Genomic DNA, 18,187 nt, shown 5'->3' with positions numbered 1-18,187 from the left:
GGGGGTGGGTAGTGAGCCTGTGGGGACAAACATGGTTGTTTGGGAACCTGAGTCTGTGGGCCCCCGTGGGCACTGACACTAGCACTGCCTTTCTGATGGGTCAAGGGTGACCTTGCCCGTCTTGAGGCAAGAAGACCCGGAGTACCGCGGGTGCTGTCCGGGTCCCTCCAGAGGGTTACAGAGCCCAGGTGAGGCTCAGCCTCCCTCCCACTCCCGGCCCTGCCCCGTGCAGCCCCACTCGTAGTGGGGTGCGTCTCAGTCCCGCCACACAGGAGGGTCTGCAGGAGCGGCCTGTGCATGGCGCCCAAGGAGAACCTCGCGGGAAGGCCCTTCGCAGCCCTAGGGAGCGACTGCGGGGCGCAGGCTCTGGTCTCCAGTGGGGCCGGGTCCCGCGATCTCGTGGGTCCTGGGCGCCGCCATGGAGGCGGAAGTGACGCGCCGTTACCAGGCGGCCGTTGCTAGGTGCCGCGCTGCGTGCCCTGCGTGGGGAGGGCGCCGGCTGAAGCGGGAAGCGCGAGCTGCCCGGCAATGGCCAGAGGTAGCTGCGCGCGGCGGGCGTTCCGGGGTCCTGGAACCCGGGTTCGGGGGCTGGGGTCCCGGTCTGGAAGGCTCCAGGGCCAGTGGGCTAGGGGTACCTGGGGCTGCGGGAGCCGCGAGGGGCCCTGCCGGCCCGGCCGCTGACCTGGCCCCGCGCCCACCACTCGGAGCCTGTCCGAGGGAGCCTCGGCCTTGCTGTGCGGAAGCCCATCCGTGCACGCGTGGTTGCGCTGAGGAAGGCGGAGGGTCCCCCTGGCCCTATACCCTCCAGGCCCTCAGCCGCCTTGCTCTCCCCCAGCGTGGCAGCACCCGTTCCTCAACATCTTCAGATACTTCAGGGTGGACGAGTGGAAGCGGTCCAGCAAGGAGGGCGATGTGTCTGTGGTGACGGTACTGGCGGGGCCTTCCTCCTGCTGGGAAACCTAGTTGTGGACGCTTCTCTTGGGTGCTTCCTGGGTCCCTTTATTTTTTTTTTGGGGGGGGGTCGGCGGATACTGGGGATTGAACTCGGGGGCACTCGACCACTGAGCCACATCCCCAGCCTGATTTTGTATTTTATTTAAAGACAGGGTCTCACTGAGTTGCTTAGCACTTTGCTGTTGCTGAGGCTGGCTTTGAACTTAGGATCCTCCCGTCTCAGCCTCCTGAGCCACTGGGATTACAGGCGAGCGCCACCGCGCCCAGCCCTGGATCCCTTTGGACGCTGCTCCCTTCTTTGTCCAGGACAAGGCCCTTAAGAGTACCGTGTATCGCATCCAGGGCTCTGTCTCTGCCAGCAATTACATCCTGCTTCCCAAAACCAGCACCCAGTCCCTGGGGCTAACTGGGAGATACCTGTATGTGCTCTTCCGGCCTCTGCCCACCAAGCACTTTGCCATCCATCTGGACCTGTCCACCGAGGTGTGGGGCTTGGGATGGGAGCTGCCTGTGGGCACCATAGCCTGTCATCCCCTCCTCACACCCTTGCTGTGCCCCAGCAGGATGGCCAGGTCATCCGTGTGTCATTCTCCAGTCTCTTCAAGGAGTTCAGGTCCTCTGCCACTTGGCTGCAGTTCCCTTTTGTCTTTGAGGCTAGGACATCCAGGAAAGGTGATACCAAGATGGAGTGTGAATTATCTAGTAAGGGCAGCCTCACAGCTGGGTGGTGGAGGTCCAGTCAGGCTGCTGTGGTGGTCTGGGGTGGGTACAGGATCATCACTGTGGAAGTGGGGGCTGCACTAGGGTAGGCGCTGACCTTGGATATATATCCTGCAGACCTAGCAGGTGTGGCCCCCCCTTGTGCCCGATGGACCTGCCTACAGCTCGACCTGTGTGACATCTTGTCAGTCTACCTGAGCCGGCGCTACGGCCACCTCAAGAGTGTCAGGTTGTGTGCCAACCTGCTGGTCAGGAACCTCTACACCAGCGACCTGTGCTTCGACCCCAGTGAGGGCCAGGCCCCACACCCCACCCAATCTGTGTCAGCTCTCCTCCCTCTGTGTGTCCATCCCTACCTGTAGCCCCAGGTTTTCTACCAGGGTACCATGCCATCTTTGAGCTCTGAATTGATGCAGCTGGAGGCCAGAGCCCCCGATTTCTAAATGCAGCCTAGGGTGTGGGTAGTGGCTGGGTCAGTGGCCAGACAAAGCACCCGTGCCTGGGGCTAGAAGAGGTAGCTGGACCAGCCTGCCTCGATTGCAGCAGCCCTGCTCCTTGCAGCTGTCAGTGTGGCTGAGGCTCGGAGGGCAAAGCTGCCAGTCACCCCTGTGCCTCGAGAAATGGCTTTCCCAGTGCCGAAGGGGGAGAGCTGGCATGACCGCTACGTGCATGTCCGGTGAGCAGTCTGCCCTCCTGAGGAAGCCTTGGGCACGGGCAAGTGGCCCCTTGGCCTGCAGGGCTGACCCTCTCTCCACCTGCCCACCAAGGTTTCCCAGGGACAACCCAAAAGTGCCTTCCCAGCTGGTCCAGAAGAGTGATTCCCCTGTTGCAGCAGGTGGGCTGGGGGCCTCAAACTTTGGCACTGGAAGAGGGGATGCCAGGGTCTGGAGTGGGATGGCGAGCAGCTGCTGTGGTGTGGCTTCTGCAGGGTGGACAAGCAGGGCCAGTTGTTACCCTGCCCTTGCCAGCCCTCTCAGCAGACATCTTGTCATTCTGCTCAGAAAATCACTAGGGTTCTTTATCTGCTGCAGTCTTCTTGGGGCCAGCACCACAGCTTCCTCCTCCCCCAGTGGTCTTTGGAGAGCCCATGCAGAATGTATCCCCACTGGTCCAGATGCCTAGCCCCACAGCCGTGAGTGCCCCCAGAAGAGGGCTAGGGGACAGCAGCGCCAAGGTACCAATGTGCTCTGGTTCCCCACAGCCTCCCCAGTTTCCCTCAGCACCCAGTCTCCTTCCAGAAGCCAGCCTGTCCTGTGAGCACTCAGAGGTGCCCAGGGTCAGTGGCCTTAACACCAGTACCCAAGATCCCACAGCCTGGGCAGAGGCTGCTGACATGCACACAGTGGTCAGTAATGGCCATGTGCTTGCCCACAAGTCGACTGAGATGCCTGTGGCTCTTGATGCTGGCTCCTGCAAGGTGAGTGCCCATCCAGAGCAAGGAAGGTATGGGTGGGGTATGGGTAAGGAGCTGCCCAACCTGGGCTCACCATGGCTACATCAGGCAGGCCTGCCTTCAGTGTCCCTGCTCATGCAGGCTCCTGGCAGGATGCAGAGGTGGCAGGAGACAGCTTTGGGCATGACCCCTATGTGCATGTCCAGTGAGCAGTCTTTCACAAAGAGTAAGGAAGGACTTGTCTTAAGTAACACCCCAGTCCAGGCAGCTTGGGAAAGCAGGACCCAGAGCTCTTGGGTCTGGCATGGCAGCCAGGGTCCTGGCTTCCAGTCTGAGGGAAGCTGCCAGTAGGAGCCACCTGGGACTCAAGTGGCTTTTTCTTATTCCTTTTGGTGGTGCCGAGGATGTAACCCAGGGCCTTGCAAATGCCTAGGCAAGTGCCCTACCACGGAGCTGCACCCCAACCTCAGATGGCCTTTTCTTGAGTGGCAGGAGACAGCCCCAGCATTAGAGGGTCAGGCCTTGTGTGGGGCGTGTCTCCTGGGATCTCACTACATATTTATCTGTTTCAGCATTTTCTCCCAGACCCAATTCTGAGGCTCAAGGGTGTCATTGGCTTTGGGGGTCACAGCACCAAATGGGTGAGGATCCTGTGGCTGCTTCCAGGGAACCTCTTGTTGGACAGTTGAGCACTGGGGAGAGATTCCCAGCCCCCTTGGTCATCAAGGTCCTTTTACCCTGCAGGCTCTGTGGGCTTCCCTCTGGTCCCCAGATATCCAACACTGCCATGCCCACCCATGCTTAGAACATCCTGGGTGCACGTGGGTTTCCAGGTCCTAGGTGTTCCCTGTTTGTTCTGCAAAGCCTGATAGCCATGGCTGGGTTAAAGTGCTTCCAAAGACCAAGAGCCCTGGTTTGCACCTTTATTGCTCCATGAGGGTGGCCCACCCTGATCTCAACCAGCTGTGTGGAGCTCTGACAGGTGAGGGGGGCCTACCAGAGAAGAGCCCCAGTTGGGGGAGGCAGTGCTCACCACCTGCCCATGGCAGCCCTTGGCCCTTGTTGAGCTCCCCTGGACTCAGGCTCTTGTACTGCAGGCAGGTACTAGAGGCCGTGCATGTTTTAGCCATCCTTTCTGTATGTATGAAGTCATGGATTGTGCTTGTGATGGAGGAAGGTGTATTCTGTGCTGTGCATACCTGTGTATCAGGCCTTCCAGCTCCTCCTTGGACTTGGGTGGTAGATGAAGCTGGCCTCCAGGCAGTGAGGAGGGGCCTTGGATGCTGCTGGTGACTGTGGTCCTTGGTCCTTGTGTGTTAGGCCCTGTGGACCAAGGATGGGACGTCTGTTGTTTACCCCTGCCATGCCGTCATTGTTGTCCTGCACATTGACACTGGGGAGCAGCGCTTCTTCCTGGGCCACACAGACAAGGTGGGTGCTGCCTGGGCCTGTGGGCCTGCTCTTGCAGCTGCACATCCTCCTTCTACCCTGTGCCTCCCCAGGTCTCTGCCCTGGCCCTGGATGGGAGCAGTGCACTGCTGGCCTCAGCCCAGGCACAGCCCCCCAGCGTGGTGCGGCTCTGGGACTTCCAGACTGGGGGATGCCTGTCCCTGTTCCAGAGCCCAATGCATACCATCTACTCCCTCAGGTGGGAACCAGGCTTCCACACTGGGGCTGGGTGGGGGATTGCCCAGGTGGTGCTGACCCCTGTTTTACTTCCACAGCTTTTCTGGCAGCGGAGCTCTTCTCTATGGCGTTGGCAAGGATGGCCATGGCAGGACGGTACTGAGCCTGGCACAGGGTGATGGGGCAGCCCCATCAAGTACACAGGAGCTGTAGCCAGTCTGTGCTTCCTAAAGATCCGTTTCCACTTACTTCTACTTATCAAAGTAACACTCATTCTTTTTTAAAAAAGTCAAGCCAGGTGCAATGGCACCTACACTCCCAGCTATTCAGGAGGCTGAGGTTTGAGGATTGTTTGATGCCAGTCAGGGCAACATATTGAGATCCTGTCTCAAAAAAAAAAAGCCAAGCTGTGGAGCTTGGGTTGTGGCTCAGTGATAGAATGCTTGCTTAGCATGTGTGAGGCACTGGGTTCAATTCTCAGCACCGCATATAAATGAATAAAAATAAAGGTTTGTTGACAACTAGAAATGAAATAAAAAAGTAAAGGACCAAAACTAAAAAAAAAAAAGAATAGCCAAGCAACTTAGGAAACCATGCTCCTTTGCCTCCTGCGTGGCAAGACTTTGCTTTTTCTTTTCTTCTTTTGGTGCCAGGGATTGAACCAGGTACTCTACCACTAAGCCATATCTCAGCCCTTTTTATTTTTATTTTGAGCAAGGTCTTGCCAAGTTACTGAGGCTGGCCTCAAACTTGTCATCCTCCTGCTTCAGGCTTCCTAGTGAGTCCATGGAATTAAAGGAGCAACCACTGCACCCAGCTGCCTCTTGCTTTTCATTTACTCAATTCTGGGTCACATTCTATTGTCTCTTCAGACACGGCTGTGATACCAGCTCAGGCTTGTCTTGTAGAAGTCCCAGAGTTGGCTACATCTTGGGGAGCATCTGTGTAGGGGCCTGATCCCCCACCCAAGTGCTCACAGGCTGGTTTCTGCACAAGAGAAAAGCTGCTGACTTGTGGACTCAGCTGGGCCTCAAGGAGTAGAGGGGGCCCTGGAGGTTGCCCCAGGGCTCAGCATGGGCTCCTTGCAGGTGGTGGTGGCTTGGAGCACCGGCCAGGTGGGCCGTGGTGGCCAGGTAGTGGTTCTCGCCAAGGTGCACACTGACCTTGACATCCAGGCCTTCCGGGTTGCCTTTTTTGATGGAACCAGGTAATGGTCAGTCCTTGGCACTGGAGCAGAGTCCTGGCCTCAGCCCCTCTGCTCCCTGGGTGGTGCTCACTACTCCTTGCTTCTTACAGGATGGCCTCCTGTGGGCGAGGCAGCCTACGGCTGTGGCGGCTGCATGGTGGGACACTACGCTCTTGTTCCGTGGACCTGGGAGAGTACTGTACACTGGAGCTCACTGACCTTGCCTTCGTGCAGGCCCAGGATGGCCACCGAGCACCTTTGGACTACACACTGTGAGCCCTGCCCTTCCCCACTACCCATGACCCAGCCTTCCCTGTGCCCCCAGACCTCCCTCACCTGTCACTTCCCGGGGCAGCTATGTGTGCAGCCGTAATGGCCACATCTTGGAGATTGACCACCAGCGCATGGCTGTGAGGTGCATTCGCCGCCTGCTGCCCTCACGGACCCCTGGCAGCTCCCTCCCCCAGAAGTCGACTTTCAGCTCAGGTAGGTGGACACAGCTCTGGTGGAAGTGGCTTCAGGCCAACAGAGGTGCTAATGCCCATACTCTGCAGGCCTGGGCATTGCCATCAGCAGCCTCAGCATCTCCCCAACTGTCTGCGCTGTGGGTTCTGAGGATGGCTGTCTGCGACTCTGGCCCCTGGACTTCTCATCACTGCTCCTGGAGGCAGGTGGGCTGCATGTGTGTGTTGGCTGTACCTGCTCAATGAGACCCTGGCCTGTGTGGGGTTGTGGGGCACTGGAGTCCTGTGGGTGAGGGCAGGTCCTCTGGCTCTCACTTTGGCAGTGCTGTCTCTGGGCTAGACAGGGAGTTAAGGGACCAGGGGCTGTGTCTTGAGCCATGGGGTCCACTGACGCCTGCAGGCCAGCTCTGCAGAAGGGCACAGGGCAGGGATGAGGGGGAAAGTACCCTCAAAGCCCTGGCCCCATCTGGTCCAGGAGTGGTGGTCTTAAGGAAGCTGTTCCTCTTGGCCTATGGGGAGCAGATTATCTGTTCTGGCACCTCTGTGCCAGGCAGCACAGTGGCACATCTGCCTAGGCCTGCTCTGGTACCAGTGGGCCTGGCAATTGCTGATCCTGCCTTACCCACAGAGCAGGAAGGCCCTGTCAGCTCCGTCTGCTTCAGCCCCGATGGCCTGCGTGTGCTGTCCACCACCTCCTCAGGCCACCTGGGCTTCCTGGACATCCCATCCCAGGAGTACACTGTGCTGGCACGCTCTCACATGGCCCCCGTGCTGGCAATCTCCACAGAGCGGAGCCGTGGACAGCTGGCTACTGTGTCCTTGGACCACACTGTCCGCATCTGGGACCTGGCCACCCTACAGCAGGTGGGAAGCGGCCAAAGGCAGGCTAGGCAGGGAGGGGATGGATGCCCACAAGGCCTTTAGTCCTCCAGTAGTGTCTGGGCCCTCACAGTGGCCTCTGCCTTCCAGCTGTATGACTGCACGTCCTCTGATGAGGCCCCCAGTGCTGTTGCCCTCCACCCCAAGAGCCCAGCCGTCTTCTGTGGCTTCAGCAGTGGGGCTGTGCGCTCCTTCAGTCTGGAGACGGCTGGGGTCCTGGCAGAACACACGTGAGTGCCTGGCCAGCTGCCAGTCCTTGAGAGGCTTAGACCCCACAGGGACCCCACAGTGGAAGCTGGGGTGGCCTGTGGGATCCCTTGGGTGGGGGTTTGGCCAGATGGAGGAGGGCCTTCTTCAGGAAGGCCAGTGGTACCCAGAGCTCTGCCCTCTGTGGCTCTTTGGGCTCCTGTATCCTAGCTGGGTTCCCAGGATTGAGACCAATGGCTGTTCTCATGTGGTACAGGTGTCACCATGGAACCATCACTGGCCTGGTTGTCACCCCCGATGGCAACTTCCTGTTCAGCTCCTGTTCCCAGGGCTCCCTGGCCCAGTACAGCTGTGCTGTCTCCCAGTGCCCCATCCTCTGTGTAGCAGGTGAGGCTCCTAGCGCCATTCGGGCAGGTCCTCCTAGGAGGCCAGCACCCAGACACTCAGGGCCCACAGGCCCTGCATGGCTGCCTCCCAGAACCTTTCATCTAGACCCCTACCAAGGGCTAGGTTCAAAGCTCACCCGAAGGGTCTGCGTCTGTCCTGCCCCAGGCAATAGACAGCTGATCACCTGGGGCTGCAGGTGGGGTCCAGCACTAATGGAGGCATCTGCCTCCCTGTGGACCTGGGACTCTGGCTTTCAGAGCTCTTGTTTGGTCACTCCTGGCCCCCAGCCCTCCTGGGGTGTGCTGGCCTCTGGGTGCTCTTCTGCCCAAGGCCAAGGCTTCTGTGGAACATGCTGCTCTCCCTGGCTGGTGTCCTGTGGGTCAGGATTGGGTGGACCTCCTCAGGCCCATTTGCCCAAGGTGCTTCCCCACGTACTGCCCTGTGCCACCACAGTGAACGCAGTGTGCCAGGATGCCCACCCAGGCCCCAACACCCTGGCAGTCAGTGGGGACAGCCGCCTGCTGGCCTTCGTGGGCCCCTCTAAGTACACAGTGACAGTCATGGACTCAGCCTCCCTGAATGAGGTGAGTCTGCAGGATGTTGTGGGCCCAGGGGCTCTCCTTGGCTGGGTGTGGAGTACAAAGGGGTTCATGGGGGAGGCAGGAGGCCAAGGTCATTGGGAGCGAGCCGTAGCTTCCCTTACACTTGTGGGCAGAGATGTCGCTGAGCCAAGTGGACTACTAAGCCAGCCCTGTGTCCTGGTAAGGCGGGGCTCCTGTCTGGGGATGGTGCTGGGTACCCAGGTCTGTGCCTCCAGCTGCCTCCCTCCCTGGCTCATTTGAGACCAACAGCCACTCTTACCCCCAGCTGCTGCGGGTTGATGTCAGCACCCTGGATCTGGCCAGCAACCACCTGGACTGGGCTGTGGCCATCTGCTTTGGGCCTGTAGCCCTGGGCCACCTCCTGGTGTCCATCTCATCTGACAAGGTTGTGGTTCTTGATGCCTTGTCAGGACGCACCATCCGGGAGGTAAGCCCTGGGGCTGTGGCCTGGCCTTCGCTTCCCTTTGTTCCCACAGCCCCTGTAGCCAGGCGGGGGGCCACAGATGCACTCTGAGAAGGGGAAGCTTCAGCCTGCCTGCCGCCCCACCATGAGGGGGTGTTTTCCAAGAATTCTCTATTGCAGCTGCCCAGTGTCCGTCCCATAGCCTGTTCCTCCCTGGCCCTCAGTGAAGATGCCCACTTCCTGCTGACAGCCACCAGCCGGGCCATCAGGGTGTGGAATTACTGGACACAGGCTGACTCCAGCTGCCAGGTGGGTGCTATGGCAAGCAGAAGGCCCTTGCTGTTGGGAGCCTCCACGGGGGTTGGGGAGACCCCTGTGGGCCTAGGAGGGGTGGTGCAGTGTTCTCTAGGGATAAGACGGGTAGGGGATGGGAGGGAAGGTGACCTTCATTTTGCCTGTCAAGGCCTAATGTCACACGATTGACTGTCAGTCTCTGGCCCTGCAGGTCTGGGGCTCACTGCCAGGTTGAGATACTGGGAGCACAGTCATTCTCTGGCCATAGTCAGGGTCCCTGTATGTGACACCCACTGCCCCCAGGTGTACATTGGCCACTCAGAGCCAGTGCAGGCTGTGGCCTTCACCCCAGACCAGCAGCATGTACTCAGCGTGGGGGACGCCATCTTTCTCTGGGATGTCCTGGCCACCCCTGACAGGCAAGTGTCTGCCCTTGACCATATCCAGCTGGGCCTCCCGCTGGCCCCCCTGACACCCTCTCTCATTGCCTCCAGTGGCCGAAGCATGCCCAGAGTGCCCCTAGCCCATGAGGTTGGTGAGTGGTCTGGCTCTGCAGGAGGGCAGTGTGGGGATGCCTGTGGCACCATGGTATTGCTTGGGCGGGGCCTTCCGCAGACTGGGCAGAGTGGCACCTGTTCTTCTCCCATATCCATGTACCTGTCACCACCAGAGGCTTGCCTCCCCTGGCAGACCCTGCTGTGCCCAGCTCTGAACACCACATGCTCCTTGCATCCCCAGGCCCAGGTCCCGGGCAGCTGGAGGGTCTAGCATGTGGGGCCGACAGGCTCCCCGGGCAGCTGGAGGGTGCAGCATGTGGGGCCGACGGGCTCCCCCGGCAGCAGGTGCCTGTGCCATCTCAGGGACCCCCACCGAGGCTGGACATGTGTGCCATGCCCCCTGAGGGCAATGATGGTGAGAAGCAGGGGTCCTGGGGCCCCAGGGGGGTGCAGATGGGTAGGTGGTGTGGGTTCCTCTTCCTTTTGCTGCCTCCAGGTACGTTCTGCATGTCGAATGAGGAAGAGCTCTGCAAGGAGAGCCAGGGCCCACCCGTGCTTGTGGAGAGGGAGACTGGTGGGGCTGGCAGTGCGGCCTGGGGGTCTGTGAGGAGATCCCAAGGACTCTTCATATCTCCCCTTTGCCACAGCTGGTCCAGTAAGCAGTTCAGAGCAGCTGGGTGGGTGGGGACCCTTGGTGACAGGGTACCAAGTCTCAGGCGCAAGTGTGCAAGTGTCTTGAGGCCTTAAGGGGCCTAGGTGGCTCTGACTGCCCTGACCTTTGGGGTGTTTCCCCCGAAAGATGCGGTAACCTGCAGAGCCAGGGCCAGGCTGGGATGTTCATGGGGCTGGGTGGGACACAGCTCTCACTGCCCAGCAGTGTATGGGACTTTGTGTGAGGGGAGGAGTCTCTGAAGGGTTTGAGGAAGCACAACATCCTGTGGCCTCTTTCTTCTCCCTGCCAGGTACCCGGAGCATCCAGGAAGCGAGGGCTCAGCCTCTAGCCCGCCCAGATTCCTACAAGCACTTCACGGCTCGCTATAAGGCCTCTACACTGGCCGAGGTTGGTTGTGCCCTGTCTGCAGACAGGTGGCTTCTGGGGCTGGGGTTGTGGTAGATCACTTGACTAGCATGTGTGAGGTCCCTGGGTTTGATCCTCAGCACCACATATAAATAAATATAATAAACATGTTTAAAAAAAAAAAAGGTGGCTTCTGGGAGCCCTCCTTCCCAGGACTTCCAGGGCCTGTTCCTAGAGGGACACTCTTCTTTCCTGTGCTCACACTCCTTTCATCTCTCTGCCACAAGCATGGACCTGGTGGCGGCCTGCTTACCCACCCTCTGCCGCTTATCAACCACTGCCCCTCTCCAACCTCCCCATGCTCTAGGCACCCAGAGCTTCTGGGGTCCCCACCTGTCCCCACCTCCCAATTTTAGCTGGCCGGGATGTCCCCCAGAGCAGCTCCCACGTTTGGGTCAGGGGTCCAGGTGACTGCTGAGCACCAGCATCAGGGTCTGCTTCCCTTCAGAGCACCTCCTTCCCTCCCGAGGGTGCCAAGCAACTGCGCCTGAGAACCGTGGTGGGCTACAATGGGAACGGGCGGGCCAACATGGTCTGGAAGCCGGACACAGGTAGGCCCAGGGGTGCAGGCAGAGGAGCAGCAGGGCAGGACCCAACTCCATCCCAAGCCAGGTCTCTCAACAAATGAGTGCTGGTTGTCAGCTGGGAGCTCTGGGGGGGGGGGCGGTCTGGTGCTCCAGGACCTGTCGATGTGAGCCTGCATAGCTGCTGGCACTGACAGGGAAAAGGCACCCCAGGGGCCCTGGCTGGCATTCTCCCTGCTGCAGGGTTCTTTGCCTATACCTGTGGCCGCCTGGTGGTGGTGGAGGACCTGCACTCTGGTGCCCAGAAGCACTGGCTTGGCCACCCTGAGGAGATCTCCACACTGGCCCTCAGCCACAACTCCCAGGTGCCTGCCCAGGGCCTGGCTGTTGCCCAGTCAGTGGGAAGGACCCTGTCCCAGCCTCCCTTCTGCCAGAGATAGGGCAGGCCAGCTGCTGCATGCTCTCCACTGACCGCCCACCTCTCACCTACCAGGTCCTGGCTTCTGCATCTTGCTGCAGCAGTACAGCCGCCTGCTGCCAGATTCGCATCTGGGATGTGCCTGGGGGCCTCTGCCAGCAGCTCATTTCTCACCACAACACTGCCGTGCAGGCACTGGCCTTCTCACCAGATGACAAACTTCTTGTGTCACTGGGTTAGTGAGTAGGGTAGGCAGAAGCAGAGCTTCCTGGGACCCCGGGGAGGCTGGCTGAGTTCACAACATGGCTGCCCACACATCCCCAGGGGACTATGGTGACTGCACACTGGCCTTGTGGAGCACAGCCACCTATGAGCTCGTGTCCTCTGCCTGCCTCCTGGAGTCCATGCATGGTGTGGCCTTTAACCCCTGGGATGCCAGTGAGCTTACCTGCGTGGGCACAGGTTCTGTTGCCTTCTGGTTCCTGCAGCAGCGTGGAGCAGACGTGAACCTCCAGGTGCCAGGCCCTGCTCGGGTGCTTAGGTTCCCAAGAAGTTTTCAGGGATGGAGTCTGGACATCCCTAACTTACAGTCACCCTTGTGCCCTGCCAGATGCACAGAGAGCCAGTCCCTGAGGAGGTGGGGGCAGTGGAGCTTACCGCACTCTGCTATGGGGCTGCTCCCCTGCTGTACTGTGGCTCCAGTTCTGGCCAGGTCTGTGTCTGGGACACATGTGTTGGCCGCTGCTTCCTGGCCTGGGAGGCAGATGATGGCGAGATTGGTAGGTGCCCAATGGGAGGACCCCTGGATGGCTAAGGGCTCAGACCTAGCCCTGGGATGGGGAACCTGGTTTCCAGTCTCGGGGCCTGCGGAAGGCAGCTTGCAACCACCCCTGCCTCCTAGGGGTGCTGCTGTGCTTGGGTTCGAGGCTGGTCAGTGGTAGCAACACTAAACGGCTGCGCCTGTGGTCCGTGGGGGCCGTGCCAGAGCTGAGATGCAAGGGCTCTGGTGCCAGGTGAGCTGGGGGGCCTCTGCTGCACACGGTACCCATGGGTTCTGGCTGCAGGTCCTTTGGTGTCCTCAGTAGCCCTGAAGATCATCACTAGCACTCCTGCACACGTTGCTACTCCTAGGCAAGGCTGCCTGCAGAGCTGTCACCTAGGGGTCTGTCTGCGCATGGCCTGAGCCCCAGAGGCCACAGCCCTAGGCTCCATGCTGCTATCTCCACCCAGGAGCACTGCTGGGCCTCAGACATGATGGCTGTCAGCTTTCGCCTGGCAAGCTGAGCTGGCTGCCATCTCCTGCCTTGAAACCAGCTGCCCCTTGTCCCTGTGCTCTTAGGTCCAGCTCTGTGTTCATGGAACGCGAGCTGACCCTGGATGGGGCTGTGGTGAGTGCCAGCTTCGACAGCAGCATGGACATGGGCATCGTGGGCACCACGGCTGGCACACTGTGGTATGTCAGCTGGGCTGAGGGAAGTAGTACCCGCCTCGTCAGCGGCCACAGGAGCAAGGTGAGCCACTGGGTGGCTTGAGATGTTCAGAGGTCTCCAACCTCGGTAGGGCAGGTTGTGCAGGGAAGCAAGCCTGTCTGGCTGCCCCCTGAGGTTTCATGTCTCACTAGTGACCAATAGGGAGCCTCAGGATGGCCAGAATCTGTGGTGCCTATGTGAGGTAGGGGCCTGAGGTGCTCTGCAGGCTTCTAGACCTTTCCTTCCTTCCTTTCTTCTTAAACTCACTTATTGAAGGCCTGTGCCATCTGCCCCAGCACCTCCCACACTGGCTGTGCAAACACCATCCAGTGCAGTCTGGGGTTGGTAGGAGGCCAGGCAGGTCTGGTCAGGTTTGGTTCTGGCTGGGTCAGCTTGAGTCTGGTCCGGGTTTGGTCAGATCTGAGTCAGGTCTACTTGGAGTTGGGTCAGTTCTGGCTGGGTTGTTGTCTATTCTGGTTGGGTCTCTAGAGGGTCAGGGTCTGGTCAGGGTCTGGTTGGATCTGCTTTTAGAGGAGTGTGCCATTGTGCCCAGCCAGCTTGAGGTTGAGTTGATTTTTTTTTTTTTTTTGTTCCAGGGATCGAACCCAGGGACACTCTGCCACTGAGCCACATTGCTAGCCCTTTTTATTTTTTATTTTGAGACAGGGTCTTGCTAAGTTGCTGAGTCTGGCCTTGAACTTGGGATCCTCCTGCCTCAGCTTCCCAGGTTACTAGGACAGGTGTGCACCCCATACCCAGCCATCATCCTATTAAAGTCAGTGGTTCTAGCATCTTCCATCGAGTTATTAATCATTACACACTCAATGTCAGAGCATTCTTATCACCCCAAAAGGACACCTCATACCTGTCAGTGTCCCCATTTCCCCTCCTCTCTGCCCCGGCAGCCACAAGTTGGCTTTCTATCCACATGGATGTGCTCTTTCTGGACAGTTCCTATGAGTGGACTGTGTCCAGCCTCCCTCCTTGAGCACCCGTCCTCAGGTGCATCCCAGCTGTCGCTATTGTTAGTGCTCCCACTTTATGGCCAAGTACTTCCAGTGTATTGGCATACTATGTGTGTCCTGAGTCCTTGAGCTGAGCTGGTTGTCACTGGTGGCACTCAGGTGGTGTGGAACTGCAGGGCTCAGAGGCCACATTCTGGGCCCACTCTTGCTCTTCTGAACTGAGCTGGGGTCTAATGCGTGCTAGACCAGCCCTCTGCCTCTTGAGCTATTGCACCCTGAGTCCTCTTGGGTGAGACGTATCAAGAATTCACACGGGTACCCGAAACAGGTTCAGCTCCAGGCTGTTTGGTTGTGCCACATTATAGTGTGGCATCTGTACCCTTTCTCCAAAATCTCAATTGCCAACTGGCAGCTGCATGCTGACACATCTGCTATCTGCCTTGACGTGTGCTGAGCACTGCAGGCCACCACTGTCATGACCACCACAACAGCAGGGGTGTCTGCTGGGCTCGTCTGCAATCTGCATCCCTCTGGAGACAAGTCACATCACTGTGTCTCAGATGCTGCCAGGGTTTTCTGTGGAATTCCAAGTCCCAGGAGCATGTGGGGTCCACCCATGTGGGTGTAGTGGACCAGGCAGACTTGGGCAGCAGAAGGGAATTCTTGCCTTGACCCTGGAAGCTTAGATCAGAAAGGCCCAGCCCCAGCCCAGGCACAGTGGCCAGGCCTGTTATCTCAGCCACCTGGGAGGCTGAGGCAAAAGTATCAGAAATTCAAGGTCAGCCTCAGCATCAACATCTAAAAAAGAATTTAAAAACTTCATCAAGGTCAGCCTCAGCAACTTAATGAGGCCCTAAGCAACTTAGTGAGATAGGGTCACTAATATAAAAAATAAGGGCTGGAGTTGTGGCTCGGTGATTAGAGCGTTTGCCTAGCACATGTGAGGCCCTGGGTTTAATCCTCAGCACCACATAAGAATAAATGAATAAGGTAGCTGGGCGCAGTGGCACACGCCTGTAATGCCATGGGCTCTGGAGGCTGAGGCAGGAGGATCATGAGTTCAAAGCCAGCCTCAGCAATAGTGATGCAGTAAGCAACTGTGTGAGACCCTATCTCTAAATAAAATACAAAATAGGGCTGGGGATGTGGCTCAATGGTCGAGTGCCCCTGAGTTCAATCCCCTGTACCCAAATAAATAAATAAATAGATAAATAAAGCTATAGAAAAAAAGTTACATTTAAAAAAGTGGGGGAGGGGGCTGGCTGGGCATGTTGTTCGATAATTAGGTGCCCCTGGGTTTAATCCCCAGTACCAAAAAAAGAAAAGAAAGGCCCAGACCCAGCTGCCCGGGTTCTACAGGTGAACGAGGTGGTCTTCAGTCCAGACGAGTCTCACTGTGCCACAGGGGGTGAGGACGGCAGTGTACGGGTGTGGTCCTTGGCCAGCATGGAGCTGGTGATTCAGTTCCAGGTGCTGAACCAGGTATGTCAGGGCCCAGGCCACCATGCATCCTGCCTGCTGAGCCCTCCCTCTGACTTTGGCCTTGTCCGTGGGGTAGTGCTGATCTCCCCTATATGGATGTCCAGAGCTGCCTCTGTCTTGCATGGAGCCCCCCATCCTGTGGACATCCAGAGCAGCAGCAGGTGGTGGCCGGCTACAGCGATGGCACACTGCGCGTATTCAGCATTGCCCGTACCTCAATGGAGCTCAAGATGCAACCCCACCGGGCTGCCCTTATGGCCCTGGCCTTTTCCACTGATGGTGAGGACCAGGACAGCAGTGGCTTCCCCTGCCCAGGCCTAGATCAGATCTCCAGGTTGGGGTCTGACTCACACGGTATCCATGTTCCCACCTGGCCCAGGTCAAACCATCCTCTCTGGAGACAAGGATGGGGTTGTGGCTGTGAGCCGCCTCCGCACAGGGATAACCTTCCGTGTGTTGAGTGACCACCAGGGTGCCCCCATCTCTACCATCCAGAGCACAAGTAAAAAGGTTGAGCAGGCTGTGGGAGGGTCCTGGGCTGTGGCAGGGCGGGAGGGTGGTGCACGGGGCAGGAGGTGCCCACAGCCCTCACTTCCCCAGTATGGAGATCTAGGGGTGGAGGGCACAGACCTGTGGCTGGCTGCTAGCAGGGACCAAAGGATCAGCGTCTGGGCCTCTGACTGGCTGCGGGATTGCTGCGACCTCCTGGACTGGTTGAGCTTCCCAGCACCTGCCACCTTGGAGGTAAGCATCCCAGTGGTGGGGCTGGGATTGTGGCTTAGTGGTAGAGTGCCCACCTGGCGCGTGTGAGGCACTGGGTTTGATTCTTAACAGAACATAAAACAAATAAAGATTAAAAAGTGTGTGTGGGAGGCTGGGGACATAGGTCAGTTGGTAGAGTGCTTGCCTCACATGCACATGTTCAATCCCCAGCACCACAAAAAAAGTGTGTGTGGGGGCGGCCAGGTGTGGTGGCACATTCTGGTAATCCCAGGCTGAGGCAGGATTGTGAGTTCAAAGCCAGTCTCAGCAAAAAAAAAAAAAAAAAAAAAAAAAAAAAAAGCTAGGCTAGGCACTTAACAACTCAGTGAGACCCTGTCTCTAAGATACAAAATAGGGGTAGGAGTGTGGCTGAGTGGTCGAGTGCCCCTGAGTTCAATCCCCAGTCCCCCCCCCCAAAAAAAAAGGGAGGGTTGGGGGAACAGTGCCTGCCCACTCCACCACAGCATGCTGCATCCCTCTTCAGGCCTCAGGCCTCCCTCCACCCTCCCTTGCTGCCTTCTGCCCTTGGGATGGGGCACTGCTGGTGTGCGTGGGCCTCGGTGCACATGAAGAGGTGGTCTTCTACAGCCTCCGCCAGAAGCAGGTGTGTGTATATACCTGTTTGGGCCAGCAGCCCAGGCATCCAGGGCCATAGGGCTATGGGGTCAAGGGAGCCTGGGTTGGGCCCCAAGCGGGAGTGCCCCCTGCCTAGGCCAAGACCCCTAGCCTCACACCGGCTGCCCCACAGGTGGTGGAGAAGATGTCATTGCCCTTCTTTGCCATGTCCCTGAGCCTGTCTCCAGGGGCACGCTTCATAGCCATTGGCTTTGCTGGTGAGTGTGGTGGGTACAGACTTGGGCCTGTCTTAGGTGGGGCCAGGCAGGCTCACCTGCCTCCCAGACACGCAGTTTACATGTGCCTCAGGATGCTTACTCCTGAAGCAGCGTGAGGGCACCTGTCCCAGAGCATCACAGGCTCAGAAGACAGAGCGGGAGGCACTGGGTGTGAGTGGAAGATTAGTTGTAGCACCAAGGAGGACTTGCCTCACCCTGCCAAGACCTCCACAGTGGGGCCCAGCATGTGGAGATTACAGCCCTGACCCCTCTGGTCTCAGGTTTCCTGATGCCTAGCTGGGGACATGGCCAGGGAGGGTTGTGGGTCACTGAGCACTGCCTAGCCCTCCTCACCTTTGCTGTCTACCCACAGAATGCACACTGAGGCTCTTAGACTGCATGTCAGGGGTAGCCCAGGACTTCACCGGCCATGATGACTCTGTGCATCTGTGCAGGTTCACCCCATCTGCCAGGCTGCTCTTCACAGCTGCCCACAATGAGATCCTGGTGTGGGAGGTCATGGGCCATGGATGCAGAATGACTGCAGTCTTAGGTCCCTGATGGCCTGCTGGGCACCCACAGAAAAGCCAGGTTGGGATCGTGGCATGCAGAGCCAGATGGCCTGGACAGGCTGGGACTCTTAAGTCATCAGCAACAAGCTCCTTAGAATTCGAGTGACCAGAACAGACAATAGGGCATGGGATGTAGCTCAGTGGCAGAGACTTGTCTAGCATGTATGAGGCCCTGGTTTCTATCCCCAGCACTAAAAACAAAAAGACCTGTTGCCTTTTACTCTAAGGAGTTGTTGATGTTCCTATCTTTTAGAATTTAAATAAACACGCACATTTATTACATTGTGCTACGTTGTTTCATTATTGCCCCATCTTTCACCTCCGCTGGTCACTCCAGTCCTGAAGTCATCTCCCCCAGCCCGCCCAATTCCTAGTCAAAGGCCCTGTCGCTCCACTTACCAGCTAGGAGGGCCGTTCAGGTCTCCAAACCTGCGCCCACGTCACCTGCGTGTCGGGCTCGCCCGTGTGGTGG

General features: G+C 58.3%; 1 protein-coding gene across 9 annotated transcripts; it reads left to right on the top strand.

Moving 5' to 3' along the window:
• The first annotated feature begins 21 nt into the window (after window positions 1-21).
• Window positions 22-17,997, top strand: WDR90 (WD repeat domain 90). 9 transcript variants are annotated; one of them, XM_081298317.1, is made up of 41 exons: window positions 476-538; window positions 836-927; window positions 1,261-1,437; window positions 1,518-1,626; window positions 1,792-1,962; window positions 2,236-2,350; window positions 2,442-2,509; window positions 2,706-2,806; window positions 2,876-3,091; window positions 3,640-3,708; window positions 4,388-4,498; window positions 4,570-4,715; window positions 4,792-4,849; window positions 5,782-5,900; window positions 5,990-6,151; window positions 6,235-6,365; window positions 6,434-6,550; window positions 6,972-7,207; window positions 7,313-7,452; window positions 7,686-7,816; window positions 8,270-8,400; window positions 8,684-8,845; window positions 9,002-9,130; window positions 9,419-9,534; window positions 9,610-9,650; window positions 9,854-10,267; window positions 10,575-10,672; window positions 11,139-11,241; window positions 11,458-11,579; window positions 11,708-11,867; window positions 11,957-12,147; window positions 12,243-12,411; window positions 12,534-12,645; window positions 12,972-13,143; window positions 15,426-15,548; window positions 15,653-15,827; window positions 15,928-16,058; window positions 16,149-16,292; window positions 16,795-16,914; window positions 17,059-17,143; window positions 17,517-17,997. In XM_081298317.1, exons 1-41 carry the CDS (start codon window positions 529-531, stop codon window positions 17,702-17,704), a joined length of 5,565 nt encoding a protein of 1,854 aa, XP_081154443.1. In that variant the 5' UTR covers window positions 476-528; the 3' UTR covers window positions 17,705-17,997. The 9 variants fall into 9 exon arrangements, 8 of the variants coding, with proteins under 8 accessions (XP_081154449.1, XP_081154446.1, XP_081154447.1 ...); XM_081298319.1 differs by having other exon boundaries at window positions 2,706-3,091; window positions 9,854-10,027; window positions 10,109-10,267; XM_081298320.1 differs by having other exon boundaries at window positions 27-538; window positions 2,706-3,091; window positions 9,854-10,027.
• Window positions 17,998-18,187: the final 190 nt, after the last annotated feature.

Source organism: Spermophilus citellus (genome assembly GCF_964194105.1).
Source record: "Spermophilus citellus genome assembly, chromosome: 6".
In the NCBI taxonomy this organism is placed as follows: Eukaryota; Metazoa; Chordata; class Mammalia; order Rodentia; family Sciuridae; genus Spermophilus; species Spermophilus citellus.
Note: the sequence above shows the minus strand (reverse complement) of the source record. Positions and strands in the feature narration are given on the sequence as shown.

Bases quoted from the DNA above. Each gene is read 5' to 3' on its own strand.
- WDR90 (XM_081298316.1), top strand. The intron at 6,366-6,433 runs GTAGGTGGACAC...CATACTCTGCAG, and splicing joins GAAGTCGACTTTCAGCTCAG to GCCTGGGCATTGCCATCAGC. The intron at 12,412-12,533 runs GTAGGTGCCCAA...CCTGCCTCCTAG, and splicing joins GGCAGATGATGGCGAGATTG to GGGTGCTGCTGTGCTTGGGT.